The 14,298-nt window shown below is 31.9% G+C and overlaps 1 protein-coding gene across 1 annotated transcript in view; it reads left to right on the plus strand.

Moving 5' to 3' along the window:
- The window catches only part of LOC111046432 (neuroglobin-1), a 30,661-nt gene that overhangs the window by 13,393 nt on the left and 2,970 nt on the right, over positions 1–14,298 (plus strand). The window contains exons 2-3 of the mRNA XM_022331981.2: positions 10,843–10,937; positions 14,036–14,264. Coding sequence (XP_022187673.2) covers positions 10,843–10,937; positions 14,036–14,264 — 324 coding nt within the window. The remainder of the gene's footprint in view (positions 1–10,842; positions 10,938–14,035; positions 14,265–14,298) is intronic.

The following is a 14,298-nucleotide window of genomic DNA, read 5'->3' on the forward strand; positions in this document are numbered from 1 at the left end:
TTTCAATTATGGAAAAAATCCACAATATCAATCCTCATTCAACAATTTTTATCTGATATTTAGGTTTGAATTTCACTTAATAATGGAATGAATAGGTACCGAAACCGGTTGTCATAGAAAAAAGATGAATAGTTTTGAATGAAAAAGACTAAGAAATTGTCAAAAAACCACTGATTTATTGATAATTAGAAAGACCGGTTTCGGTTATTACACCATTGTCAATCTCTGATAAATCAGAGATTTATCAGAGATTGACAATGTCAAAACTTGTGAGAAGTTTATCAGAGATTGACAAAGACTAAGAAATTGTCAAAAAACCACTGATTTATTGATAATTAGAAAGACCGGTTTCGGTTATTACACCATTGTCAATCTCTGATAAATCTCTGATTTATCAGAGATTGACAATGGTGTAATAACCGAAACCGGTCTTTCTAATTATCAATAAATCTGTGGTTTTTTGACAATTTCTTAGTCTTTTTCATTCAATATGAATAATTACCACAATATCAACTTCTCAACTACACAAAAAAAGATGAATAGCCTACTAGAGATTCAAAAAAATATATCGATTTTAGCCTTATAGAAATAAATGAGAAGTATTCAATCATACACTATGCTGTTAGGGGGAAAATAATAAATAAGATTCAGTATTCATCGATATCTATAAAATCATAGAGTAGAGATAGCATAGGTTATGCTGTTTCTTTTTTATGATAACATGTAGTATGAATTTCCTAGATTCAATTAATATGTTGCATTTTTTGTGTAGTTGAGAAGTTGATATTGTGGTAATTATTCATATTGAATGAAAAAGACTAAGAAATTGTCAAAAAACCAATGATTTATTGATAATAAGAAAGACTGGTTTCGGTTATTACACCATTGTCAATCTCTGATAAACTGAGTTATCTGAGTGATAAACTGAGATAAATCAGTTTATCAGAGATTGACAATGGTGTAATAACCGAAACCGGTCTTTCTTATTATCAATAAATCAGTGGTTTTTTGACAATTTCTTAGTCTTTTTCATTCAATATGATGCATGTTATTCTGTAGAGGATACTGTGAACCATATATAGTCAAATATATAGTCATATATATATATATATATATATATATATATATATATATATATATATATATATATATATCAAGGTCCTGAAGAGGTAGCTCATTTCCTTCCAATGAATTTAAATAAATAAAAATTTTACCCAGTTACATGCTTCTTCATTCTAATATAAATAAATAAAGAATAAATTATTTCAATTCCTCTAGTCTGAAAGATCTTGAAAAGATTGTACCTCAAAAATACTATTTTGAAACTGAATTTTATGTTTATACTAAACTAAACTAATATTTATGTTTTGACAATGTTTTTTCGTTTTCAATTATTTACTCATGGGTCATTCCTAATCCTATCAATTATCTAGTTATCATACAAGATTTGAGAGCTGTTAATATTCAAATTTTACAGCACTGTTCAACTTACTATAATCTATCACAGAAATTTTACAAAATTGGAATGGAGAATCATGAATAACTAGAGCTACCTTCAGTACCTAATTCCTAATCCTATCAATAATCTAGTTATCATACAAGATTTGAGAGCTGTTACTATTCAAATTTTACAGCACTGTTCAACTTCACTTTAATCTATCACAGAAATTTTACAAAATTGGAATGGAAAATCAAATGGAGCTACCTTCACTACCTAATTCCTAATCCTATCAATAATCTAGCTATCATACAAGATTTGAGAGCTGTTACAATTCAAATTTTACAGCACTGTTCAACTTTACTATAATCTATCACAGTTTGGTATTGAAATTTTACAAAATTAGAATGGAAAAATCATGAATAACTAGAGCTACCTTCAGTACTTAATAGAAATATAAGGTACCTACTCTTTTTTAAAAACACCTTTTACTTATTTAAAAAAAAATAGTACTCACTTTTTCAAATATAAAAATGTTAAAGATTCTTTGAAATCACTATGCATCTCGGGAATTGTCCCATCTTTAATACTCATTAATAATAAACTATTAATTTATTTTTCTTCAATGTTGTTCTCCATCACAAACTGCTTATTATTGAATCACTTTTTGCTTTTAGAAAAAACGACTAGCAGTCAGATATTTTACAATAAATGAATATTAATCACTCACTGGACAACGATATCTTTCGGCAGTTCCGCCATCTTCTTGGTTGTTGACAACCAAATTAATTTATTCATTTATTAATTAATAAATTCATTTATTGTAAAATATCTTACTGCTAGTCGTTTTTTCTAAAAGCAAAAAGTAATTTATTTTTAGTTTGCACCCAAAGATGGGATGAGTCACAAAACGGATAGTAGTACTTTCAATTAATTTTAAATGGTTTTATGATTGAAAAAATTTATTGTTTATCCAGAAGAAATAGAAAATGATGCTTTAGAAATAGATGCTTTCAAAAAAATGTTACTATATTTCCATTAGTATAGAAGTGTAGAAAATAAAATTGACAAAATAGAAAATAATTAAAAACAAAATTGACAACTGCTACAGTAAAATGCCATCCACATTCAAAATTCTAAACTATTCAACTCAGTTTAGTCATAAAAATCTTACAGCTTTTGGAGGAAAACTTGAGTTAATTTTCAAATAGACTAATTGAATAGGTCTTCAAAAAGTGCCATGTGCAAGCAATTCAACAACAAAAATTATAAAAGCTTATTACAAAAACTTTTAGAGCTTCTAGAACTAATTCAAGCACACGGGCTCAAAATCAAAGTTAATAAGTTTTTATTTTAGGACCAGTTTTGTCTGTAACTTCATTTACACTGTAACCAATCAGAATGGATGAAGACAATTACGGCAGCTGTAAGTATAGTCACAAAATAAAGTGAAATATTTTTCAATTTTCTGAACAATTTTAGACACTGAAACTAATCATGCTGATTTGGCGGCTTTCCAAAACCGTTGGAGAAAAAAATGACTGTTATTAGGAAATGTGAAACACGTTGGTAATAACTGAGAATGTCAATCAGTGTTTATTGACACTGAAAATAATGAAAAAATTAAATTTGCGATAATTATTGCACAGGATTTTTAGAGTTTTAATCAGTCAAATTTATCTCTACACAATTTTATTACCTACATTGAAAAAAAATAATCTGTAGCCAATTTATGTATCTGTCATTCACACGGTATACAAGTTTCACATTTCGAATCGATTTGTAAATGTAGAATTAATAATTAATAAAAAAATATTTACACTTTTTTGGAGTTCAGAAACTGTGTTTCTTGTAAATATTTGAAAAACACTTAGTTTTCTCGGAGTATTGCAATCTCCTCTTCGACGAAGAAGAAGAAGAGGAAGAAGAAGGAGAAGAATGAGAGGAAGAAGAATAAGAAGAAGGGTAAGAGGAGAAAAAGAGAAAGAAGAAGAATAAGTGTTTTCCAAATATTTACAAGTAACACACTGTTTGAACTACAACAGAGTTATTATAATTATATAGTGTTTCGTCATGGAAAGCAACATCAAAATATTTCATCCTAATTATGAAAATTCATTATTAAATAAATGAAAATTATAATTTCTTGCTTAATAAAATATAATTGATCATTTTAAACGAGAATGAACAATTAATATTAAATCAATAAACCTGTATCAGCTACCGTCTATAGATGGCATTGACTAGACAGAGGATCGGCAACGTTGTTCTGCTGTTAAACGAGAATGAACAGTTAATATAACATCAATAAACCTGTATCATCTACCGTCTATAGAAGGCATTGACAAGACAGAGGATCGGCAACGTTGTTCTGCTATTAAACGAGAATGAACAGTTAATATTACATCAAAAAAACCTGTATCAGCTACCGTCTATAGAAGGCATTGACAAGACAGAGGATCGGCAACGTTGTTCTGCTATTGAACGAGAATGAACAGTTAATATTACATCAATAAACCTGTATCAACTACGGTCTATAGAAGGCATTGACAAGACAGAGGATCGTCAAAGTTGTTCTGCTATCAAACGAGAATGAACAGTTAATATTACATCAATAAACGTCATGGAAAGCAACATCAAAGTATTTGATCTTAATTATGAAAATTCATTATGAAATAGTTGAAAAATATAATTTCTTGCTTAATAAAATATAATTGATCATTTTAAACGAGAATGAACAGTTAATATTACATCAATAAACCTGTATCAGCTACCGTCTATAGAAGGCATTGACAAGACAGAGGATCGGCAACGTTGCTCTGCTATATTTCTTCACTGCCATTATAACGTGGACCTCACTGTACTTTGAGTTTCGAGTTCCGTCATGAGCCTTGAATGCCAAGCTCCATTGAAAACTGATATTCTATGTTGTGGCATACCACGAAACGTGTTAAATGGTGATACATTATTTAGAATGAGAGATAGGATACATTAGAGGATACATTCCAAGAGTGATGGAGGGTAGAGATGTATCTCCAAGTGAGAAATGTATTCTGTTTGAGAATGTGAGTGTTAAGAACAAGATACCCTCTAGAAATGAGGAATCTAGAGAATATATTATTACCAGAGAGAAGGTCTATATAATATTATTATCATCGAAAAAGGATGCTCATTTTGATATTGACAAGCTTATTTTACTTTCCTTGCCCTTTTACCATAGGTAAGGAAAGTATTGCTTTCCGAAAAAAATTAAGGTAACCCAATTTCTAAATTTCTATACGTTTCAAGGTCCCCTGAGTCCAAAAAACTGGTTTTTGGGTACGGTATTGGTCTGTATGTGTGTGTATGTGTGTGTGTGTGTGGTGTGTGTGTGTGTGTGTGGTGTGTGTGGTGTGTGTGTGGTGTGTGTGTGTGTGTGTGTGTGTGTGTGTGTGTGTGTGTGTGTGTGTGTGGTGTGTGTGTGTGTGTGTGTGTGTGTGGTGTGTGTGTGTGTTGTGTGTGTGTGTGTGTGTGTGTGTGTGTGTGTGTGTGTGTGTGTGTGTGTGTGTGGTGTGTGTGTGTGTGTGTGTGTGTGTGTGTGTGTGTGTATGAGTGTATGTGCGTCGCGTCTGTGTACACGATATCTCATCTCCCAATTAACGGAATGACTTGAAATTTGGAACTTAAGGTCCTTTCACTATAAGGATCCGACACGAACAATTCCGATCAAATGCAATTCAAGATGGCGTCTAAAATGGCGAAAATGTTGACAAGACAGAGGATCGGCAACGTTGTTCTGCTATTAAACGAGAATGAAAAGTTAATATTACATCAATAAACCTGTATCAGCTACCGTCTATAGAAGGCATTGACAAGACAGAGGATCGGCAACGTTGTTCTGCTATTAAACGAGAATGAAAAGTTAATATTACATCAATAAACCTGTATCAGCTACCGTCTATAGAAGGCATTGACAAGACAGAGGATCGGCAACGTTGTTCTGCTATTAAACGAGAATGAACAGTTAATATTACATCAATAAACCTGTATCAGCTACCGTCTATTGAGGCATTGACAAGACAGAGGATCGGCAATGTTGTTCTGCTATTAAATGAGAATGAACAGTTAATACCGTATTACATCAATAAACCTGTATCAGCTTCCGTCTATAGAAGGCATTGACAAGACAGAGGATCGGCAACGTTGTTCTGCTATTAAACGAGAATGAACAGTTATTAATATAACATCAATAAACCTGTATCAGCTAACGTCTATAGAAGGCATTGACAAGACAGAGGATCGGCAACGTTGTTCTGCTATATTTCATCACTGCCATTATAACGTGGACCTCACTGTACTTTGAGTTTCGAGTTCCGTCATGAGCCTTGAATGCCAAGCTCCATTGAAAGCGGATATTCTATGTTGTGGCATACCCCGAAACGTGTGAAATGGTGATACATTATTTAGAATGAGAGATAGGATACATTAGAGGATACATTCCAAGAGTGATGGAGGGTAGAGATGTATCTCCAAGTGAGAAATGTATTCTGTTTGAGAATGTAAGTGTAGATGATGAACAAGATACCCTCTAGAAATGAGGAATCTAGAAAATATATTATTATCAGAGAGAAGGTCTCTATATATTATTATCATTGAAAAAGGATGGCTTAAGCTGCGTTTACACCAAAGTTATTAACACAATTTTAAGGCTGTGCAAAGGCTAAAAATAAACTTTCTACTCTTGATATTTTTCGAAGTTTTTCGATTTGTATATCATCAGGAAATCAAAATGAAAAAGTTTTCTGAAAATATCAATTTTTGAAAGTTATTCAATTTACCAAAAATAACTCAACTAAAAGTTATTTTTGGTGTTTTTTAGTAAATTGAATAACTATCTTAAAAATTGATATTTTCAGAAAATTTTTGTTTTACTAGATCAGCAATAGCATGAAAAATCTATCCTCTAAATCTCATGGATTTATCTCTTACTGAACTTGAAATGTTCTGTCCTAAAAATTTAAACTTTGAGCGCTTATATCTCAAAAAGTAATGATCAGAAAGAAAATGTTTTTCTGAGAAAACTTTTTCATTTTGATAGCTTGATGTTATACAAATCGAAAAATATCAAGAGTAGAATAGCTATTTATGTATTAAGAGCTTAATGCGCGACTTTATCGCTCGCGCAAAACAGTCATCACGCGACGTGAAGCGGAGCGTGATAATTTTGCAAGAGCGATAAAGAAGCATTATGCGCGAATTACATACAAAATTTTTTCTACAACTGCCCAAACCTGTTAAATTACTTATATCGGCGGAGTACAATTACCGACTTTTTAAATTAAGATCTGACTTTTTGGCGAGCTGCTTACAATCAGCTGATTAGGGAGCGTAAAGAAACTCTTCTGCACATGCGCGAATGATTTGGGAGCGTAAAGTAAATCTACTGCGCATGCGCGGATGGTTAGCGAGCGAAAAAGTAGATTCTCCTCAGAAATAAGCTGTTTTATGAGGAGAATTTGAGTGAGTAAATTCTTTCTTTACGTGCAGTTGTAGAAAAAGTTTATTTTTAGCCTTTGCACAGCCTTAATAGCTTAATCCTTATAAATTCTATTAGATTGGATAGAATTTGACAAACACATATGTTTATCATGTGTATAAGTTATGTTCAATCTAATACAATCTTTAAGGATTGAGTACCGGTAATTAACATTTTGTTAATAAATTTGGTGTAAACGCAGCTTAAATCCATGAAATATCCAATCTAATTTAAGTTTTCTGTATGTTTTAATATGTACAATGTTGTTTCTTATTTTTTATTTTTTATTCTTTATTGATTCATGATAGGGAGAGAAAAATAAGGTAACCTTGTGCTATTCCTCTCCCAAATTTAGATAAGGTTACACATAGTAACATAAAGTAAATAGGCCTATACGCTGAAATTTAATGATATTATTATTTTAATGAGAATATCCGTTAAGAGGTAGGCCAACCTATATATTCTATACAGTATAGGAAAACTTGATTTTAAAAAAAATTGTAAACCCTGTCTTTCATACAGTATATAAGATTTAAATGATTTATCTCCTGATGAATACAAAAAAAAATATATAAATTTTAAAATGAGCATTCTACAGTTGAATATGAGAGATTGTCATCTTCAAAATAGAGAATCCATTTTATTGTTTTTAAACCATTGTTAGCTTCATCTCCAGTAAAATACAAAAGTTGTCAACTTAAAAATGAGCAATCTACAGGAAAAAAGATTAACATCGATTCATTGCAAATATAAGAGGTTGTCAGCTTCAAAATAAAAAATTCATATTGTTAATAAACCATTTTCAGATTCAAATGAGCTCGTCAACTTTAAAATGAGCAATGCATAACAGCTTGTCAACTTCAAAATAAACAATCCATTGTTCAAATCGTTCCCCATCGAAAAACACAACAATGAACCCGGCTTATTGTTCATGAAAATTTCGACAGAAAATTCGCAAATGTCAATAACAGAGTTTTCAATTAGACAGGCAATCATCACTCCTGTTTTCCCGGTGGAAAACAATCAGTTTTCCCGCGATAAAAACAAGTGGAAAAGTTGGATAAAAAAGCCTCAATGTCATGTCATGAAGCAGAACATCGATTCATTGAAACAATGTCGGTTTGAAATAAAAATAACATCAAAAAATTGACATCAAAATAATTGATGTCTGGTTTGTGATTGAAGGTCATACAACTGGAATTGCACGGTTGTTACAGTGAAATCATTCACGTCCAACTGTCAGGATTCATCATATATAACATGAAAGCTACCCACTTACATAATTCTGACAGTATATAGTGGAAATATCTATATTTATAGTGAAGTCCACGTTGTAATGGCAGTGTTTAATTTTCAATGGTACTGCTATCCTTGTCTATCATTCAACAAAGCGTATAGCACTATCTCTTCCTCGCTTTGCTCTGTTTCCAGATTGTCTTTTAACAATGTAGAATTATAAATTAACTAGCCGCTAATTAATTAGCCGCTAATTATTAATTAATAATTAATTATTATTCCATTTCCTTTCTACTATTATCTTGCCAATGTCTTCGATTTTTGTTCCATTCCTAACCCAAGTATTTCTTTTCCTATCTCTTCTTGTCACTACGATCATTATTCTTTCCATCGATCTTATACTAGTTCTTAGCTTTTTTATTAATTTTTCATTCAATGTCCAAGTTTCACAGCGGCACGCTTCGCTCGCCATATCCGTCTAGCCAGGGGGCTCCGCCCCCTGGACCCCTGACTGGATCGTCCAAGAGTGAGATCACCAGGCTCGCTTCGCTCGCCTGCATTTTTCATTTGTAGGACAATCATATGTTAGGACGATCCAGTCCGGGGTCCAGACTAAACGTCTGGCTAAACGGATATGGCGAGCGAAGCTAGCCTGACGGCTAATATAATATTCCCAGGAATAGCTCTGAGCAGTGTCCAATCAATTTTTCCGCGATAAATGCATTTCAATCTTTAACTCGGTGCCAACCTAACAAAGTCAACTCAACTTAATGCCAACCTGACAAAAATATTAATTTAGTTACCAGTTAACAACTGTTTCGAAGAGGTACTCTCTCTAGATTATAGTTCTATATTAACATATGGTATGGAAATTTTTCAATTATAATTAAGAGAATAAGAAGAATATACATGCTAAAAACGAACTTTAAACCCTTAAAAACCACCCTTAGAGTTAAAATATTGCCAAAAGATTTCTTAATGCGCCTCTAAAGGGCCAACTGAACATACCTACCAAATTTGAACGTTTTTGGTCCGGTAGATTTTTAGTTCTGCGAGTGAGTGAGTCAGTGAGTGAGTGAGTGAGTGAGTGCCATTTCGCTTTTAAATGATAGACTATATAGATTGATTAACAAAATATTTAATCTCAATTATGAAATTATTGAAAATAGAATTTCTTGCTTAATAAACTATAATTTCTGATTATTTTAAACGAGAATGAACAGTTAATAAATTACATCAATAAACCTGTATCAGCTACCGTCTATAGAAGACATTGACAAGACAGAGGATCGGCAACGTTGTTCTCCTATCTTTCTCCACTGTCATTATAATGTGGTCCTCACTATAGTTGCATTTAATCATGGTTAAAATTCAACAGGCTTTTGTGGAACCGGGCCAAAAACTTCAATATTATTGTAATCTCTAAGTGGTTTTTCATAATGGGATGATTGTTCTAAGCTAGATGATATTCTTCTCTGCCATTATAACGTGGACCTCAGACCTCATTATAGATTCACATCAAAAACTGTCAGAACTTCACATCTTCTTCCTCAAATACTTGAAACCCACTCTGCCCTAATATTTCATCATTTTATCATTTCGTTTTAAAATGTAGGATCTATTCCTGTTAATGTCTATTACTTTCCTTGCCCTATTACCATAGGTAAGGAAAGTATTGCTTTCCGAAAAAAAATTAAGGTACCCCAATTTCTAAATTTCTATACCTTTCAAGGTCCCCTGAGTCCAAAAAAGTGGTTTTTGGGTATTGGTCTGTATGTGTGTGTGTGTGTGTGTGTGTGTGTGTGTGTGTGTGTGTGTGTGTGTGTGGTGTGTGTGTGTGTGTGGTGTGTGTGTGTGTGTGTATGAGTGTATGTGCGTCTGTGTACACGATATCTCATCTCCCAATCAACGGAATGACTTGAAATTTGGAACTTAAGGTCCTAACAATATAAGTATCCGACACGAACAATTTCGATCTGATGCAATTCAAAATGGCGGCTAAAATGGCGAAAATGTTGTCAAAAACAGGGTTTTTTGCAATTTTCTCGAAAACGGCTCCAACGATTTTGATCATACCTAAAATAGTCATCGATAAGCTCTATCAACTGCCACAAGTCCCATATCTGTAAAAATTTCAGGAGCTTCGCCCCATCAATGCAGATAGATTCCCAATTATCAGGCTTCAGATACAATTGAAACGAAAAAAATCAAGTGGAGTAGATTGAGCATGAAAATCTCTACAATTAATGTTCAGTAACATTTTCACCTAAAATTGAAAATAAGCTTTAAATTCGAGAAAATGTGATTATTCAATTGCAAATTATTGTTGATTCTATTAAATCATTCACTATGAAGAGATAGCAGACCTCATGTGTGTCTCCAGCGTTATTGCCCTGTCACCAGCTGGCTCAAATCTTTGAATAGTAGACTTGAGATGCGCGGGAACACTAGCGTCAGGTGATCAATTTTCATAACGGCAAGGAAAGTTGTGTGAGTGCGCCACACCAGATTTTTTTGTGTAGTGGGGATAGAAATTGTATTGGAATCCAATACCTTCAAATCTCGTAGGCCTACTTTTAGTTATTTTTCTGATGTTGAATGGAGAAATTAAATTTCAAATTTCAAAAATTTCAAATTTTATGTTTTGTTACAGGGCACCTTAACTACAGAACACAAGGAAATAGTGAAACAAACCTGGGCCATCGTAGAAGCCGATAAATCTAAACATGGCAAGGATTTATTTTTTGAGTGAGTTTATTCAATTTTCTTTAATTAAAAAAATATTCAATGAGTTAAATTATTATTGGTTTAATTGATTCTATTCACACAATCCTATTATATTAAGCAATCAATTTCTGTATTTATATATCTGGTTATTTTTATATCTGGCTATTTTTATATCTGCTGGTTATTTATGTTTTACGGATCTCGAAAACGGCTCTAACGATTTTCACGAAATTTGGAACATAGTAGGTTTATGATATAAAAAGAAAAATAAAAATCTTAGTACCATTTTTGAAATATTTAATCACAACATGTTTCGGACATTGATGCCATTTTCAAGTGATATGAAATAAATAAATACTGCTAGAAGATTCTTATTTTGATCATATGTTAGTGTATCCATATGATTTTATGAACTAAAACTATAAATTGTGGATTTAAATTCTATCAAAAATGAGGTTATTTGGTGTCTAATTGGATTAAGTTTATTAAGTTTATATGTTGTGATTAAATATTTCAAAAAGGGTACTAAGATTTTTATTTTTCTTTCTATTTCTATAAAAGTAGCCCTATACAGAAAAGAGATAAATAGGTTTATGATATTAAGAATCGATTGCACTAGGTCTCATTCTTTGGAAAACTCGCTGAAGGACATTAAAAGGATAATTCATCCTTGGAAAACAGATGATAATTTCGTCGTCTCTCGATAACAGAAGATGCGTGTGCCTGTGTGGGAGAGAGACATAATTATTTCCAGCTGTGTAATCATAATCAATCAGCAAGAAAATTTAATCGATTTGATCAACATAATCTGATTTGTTGACATGACATGATAATCCTCCTAAACTAGAGTATATCATAATTATCAAAGTTGATCATTATTTGACAATTTAAAGTGATTAGCGAGTGTTATTTTGTTATTCAATTTGGTTTGTATATAATCTAAATTATAATTTTTTTGTTTTCAAATTTTTGAACAGAAAATTGAACCTGAATTTAAGTGTATGGAACATATCCTACTTTCTAGACTATTTATAGTGTATAAATCAAAATTCGGGAAAGAAACAGTTTTGGGCTGTGCCTGTTAGTACTTCCCCAATCATTTTTAAGAATTGTGTTCGGTTTATCAAAAGTCAATAAATAAATAACGAGCGAAGCTCGGTGTCCCGATATTCTATATAAATAAAAATCGAGCCTCAAATTTTGACATTCAATAACTTTTTTATGTGTGCACCGAATTTGATGATTTTTTCAGTTGTGTTTGCTATGTTCAGGACCAGGTTTATGGCCTATCAAATATATAATCCGACTTCAGGACTCTTTCCTACGATCCTTCAAAGTTTGCATGTGATCCTTATGGGAGAAGATTTGTGAGCTGGCCACACACAGAAATAAAAATCAGCTGCTATAATCATTGCGTCATACAACAGCCGTCGGTAGATAGTAGACAAGAGTGTGTGTTGCTCCATAAACGTCCATGTATTTTATTCGAAACGCCGATTAAAAACAAAATGACTGTTCTGTGTGTAACCACCCAGCAGTGCGGCCTCAGGTTAAAGACTTACATGCTCTAAAGACATGCCTTGTTTCAAAATGTAATTGTGCTGTCTTCGGTGCTCAGAATTAATTGATTTTTAGTAAATCATTCATTTTGCAATTGGCAAATTATCTATATAGATAAAATGCCGCATCGCACCTCCTCAGGTGTGAATCCAATTGTCATGAGATGCATTAAACTATTTGGCGGTACGGAGTTCGCCGGGCCAGCTAGTCATTAATATACGGTCTAAAAATATTTCAATACCTGAAACATAAATAAATTGGTAGATTAATTATTGGCCTTATTTTATCAATTACTAGATAGAATGAATAGGATAGTCAAAAATGTAATATTGTTGAATTAATTCAAATAAAAATGATTTAGATTTTATCTCTTCAACTTTCCCTAGATGGCAAATCTTCATGAGAAGAATTTCCTACAACAAAATTTGTTGTAGGAATAATATTGATGATAGTATTGATTAATATCGATTATAGTGGTAAATTAATCCTTAATTGTGGTTATCATTATTGCGCAATTAATAATTATTTAAAATATTTTTTTCATTCTTCTCCTCTTTGTAATTATATATTGTAGCCTACATCAATTATTAATCATAGTTATTTTCATTGTACCTTCGTACATCATCAATATCATCAATATTATTGTTACCAATATTGTCTTTTTTCTTTAGAGCTGATTTTGAATATAAATTAAAATATAAATCTGACTAAATGTCGTGTCGTGACTAATAAATTTTAAAAAGGGTACCTACTCAGATTTATACTTTTATTTATGTCAACAATATTGTACGATCAATTACGAATAATTATGTGAGATGATACATGTTTTATTCGCTCTATATTATAATATTTTGAGAATTTGTAAATTTGAGTTTAGTATTCACATTGCTTCTTGTATTTGTATTTATTGTCTGTGTGGAAATGAATTTGAATTTAAATTAAATTCTAAATTAACACTTTGCACAGAGCCGTTGTGGAATTTCTCCATATTAATGTGAAATAAAAAGTATCTTAGAATAGAATAGAAAAATACTTCATTCAACAAATGTAAGAAATGCATAGAACGGTGTCAATAAATTACAATATAAATATAAATAATCAGGCTAGCCTATTATACATAGACCACGTTTCGTCAAAAATCAATGTTGAACTCTTGAAAAGAATACAGCGAAAATTTGACCAGATATTCCTTTCAATTCTTTGTAAAACATTCTTGGATCTTCTAATATTTGGAGACTGCTTGGTAACTTTACAAAACACTTCTTACTTCTGTAAATAGTTTTTTTCGTAAAAAGATATAATCTGTGCCTCTCTATTATACCACCAAACCTTGAATTATAACCGTGAGTGTTATTTATCAAGTTTTTGTAACCAAATTTTTTGAAAAAGACTATAACATCATATATGTATTGTCCATATAATTATTGTGAAAATTCCTAGGTCTGAGAAAGCTAATTTTACAGAATCAGTTCTATTGAGGTTTAGCATAATTCTTATTGCTCGTTTTTGCTGTTTTAGAATTTAATAAATTGTGAATAATCTTTCCTCTTTTCTTGCAGATTATTCGTCGCATTTCCCGACTACCTTTCCTTTTTCAAAGGAAAACTGTCGTCGAAAGAAGACCTCCTGACAGATGAAAAGTTTGCCGAAGAGCACGTAGTCGGAAAAGTGATGAACTCCATCGGAAAAGTGGTAGAAAATCTCGACAATGAAAGCGTAATTGAAGCCGCCTTATTGCAGATAGGGAGAAACCACTACAAACGTCAAGTACTTGAACCGCATTTTGAAGTAAGTATAATTTATTATTTATCATGATATATGA

The sequence above is a fragment of the Nilaparvata lugens genome, chromosome 8, assembly GCF_014356525.2.
Source record: "Nilaparvata lugens isolate BPH chromosome 8, ASM1435652v1, whole genome shotgun sequence".
Classification (NCBI taxonomy): domain Eukaryota; kingdom Metazoa; phylum Arthropoda; class Insecta; order Hemiptera; family Delphacidae; genus Nilaparvata; species Nilaparvata lugens.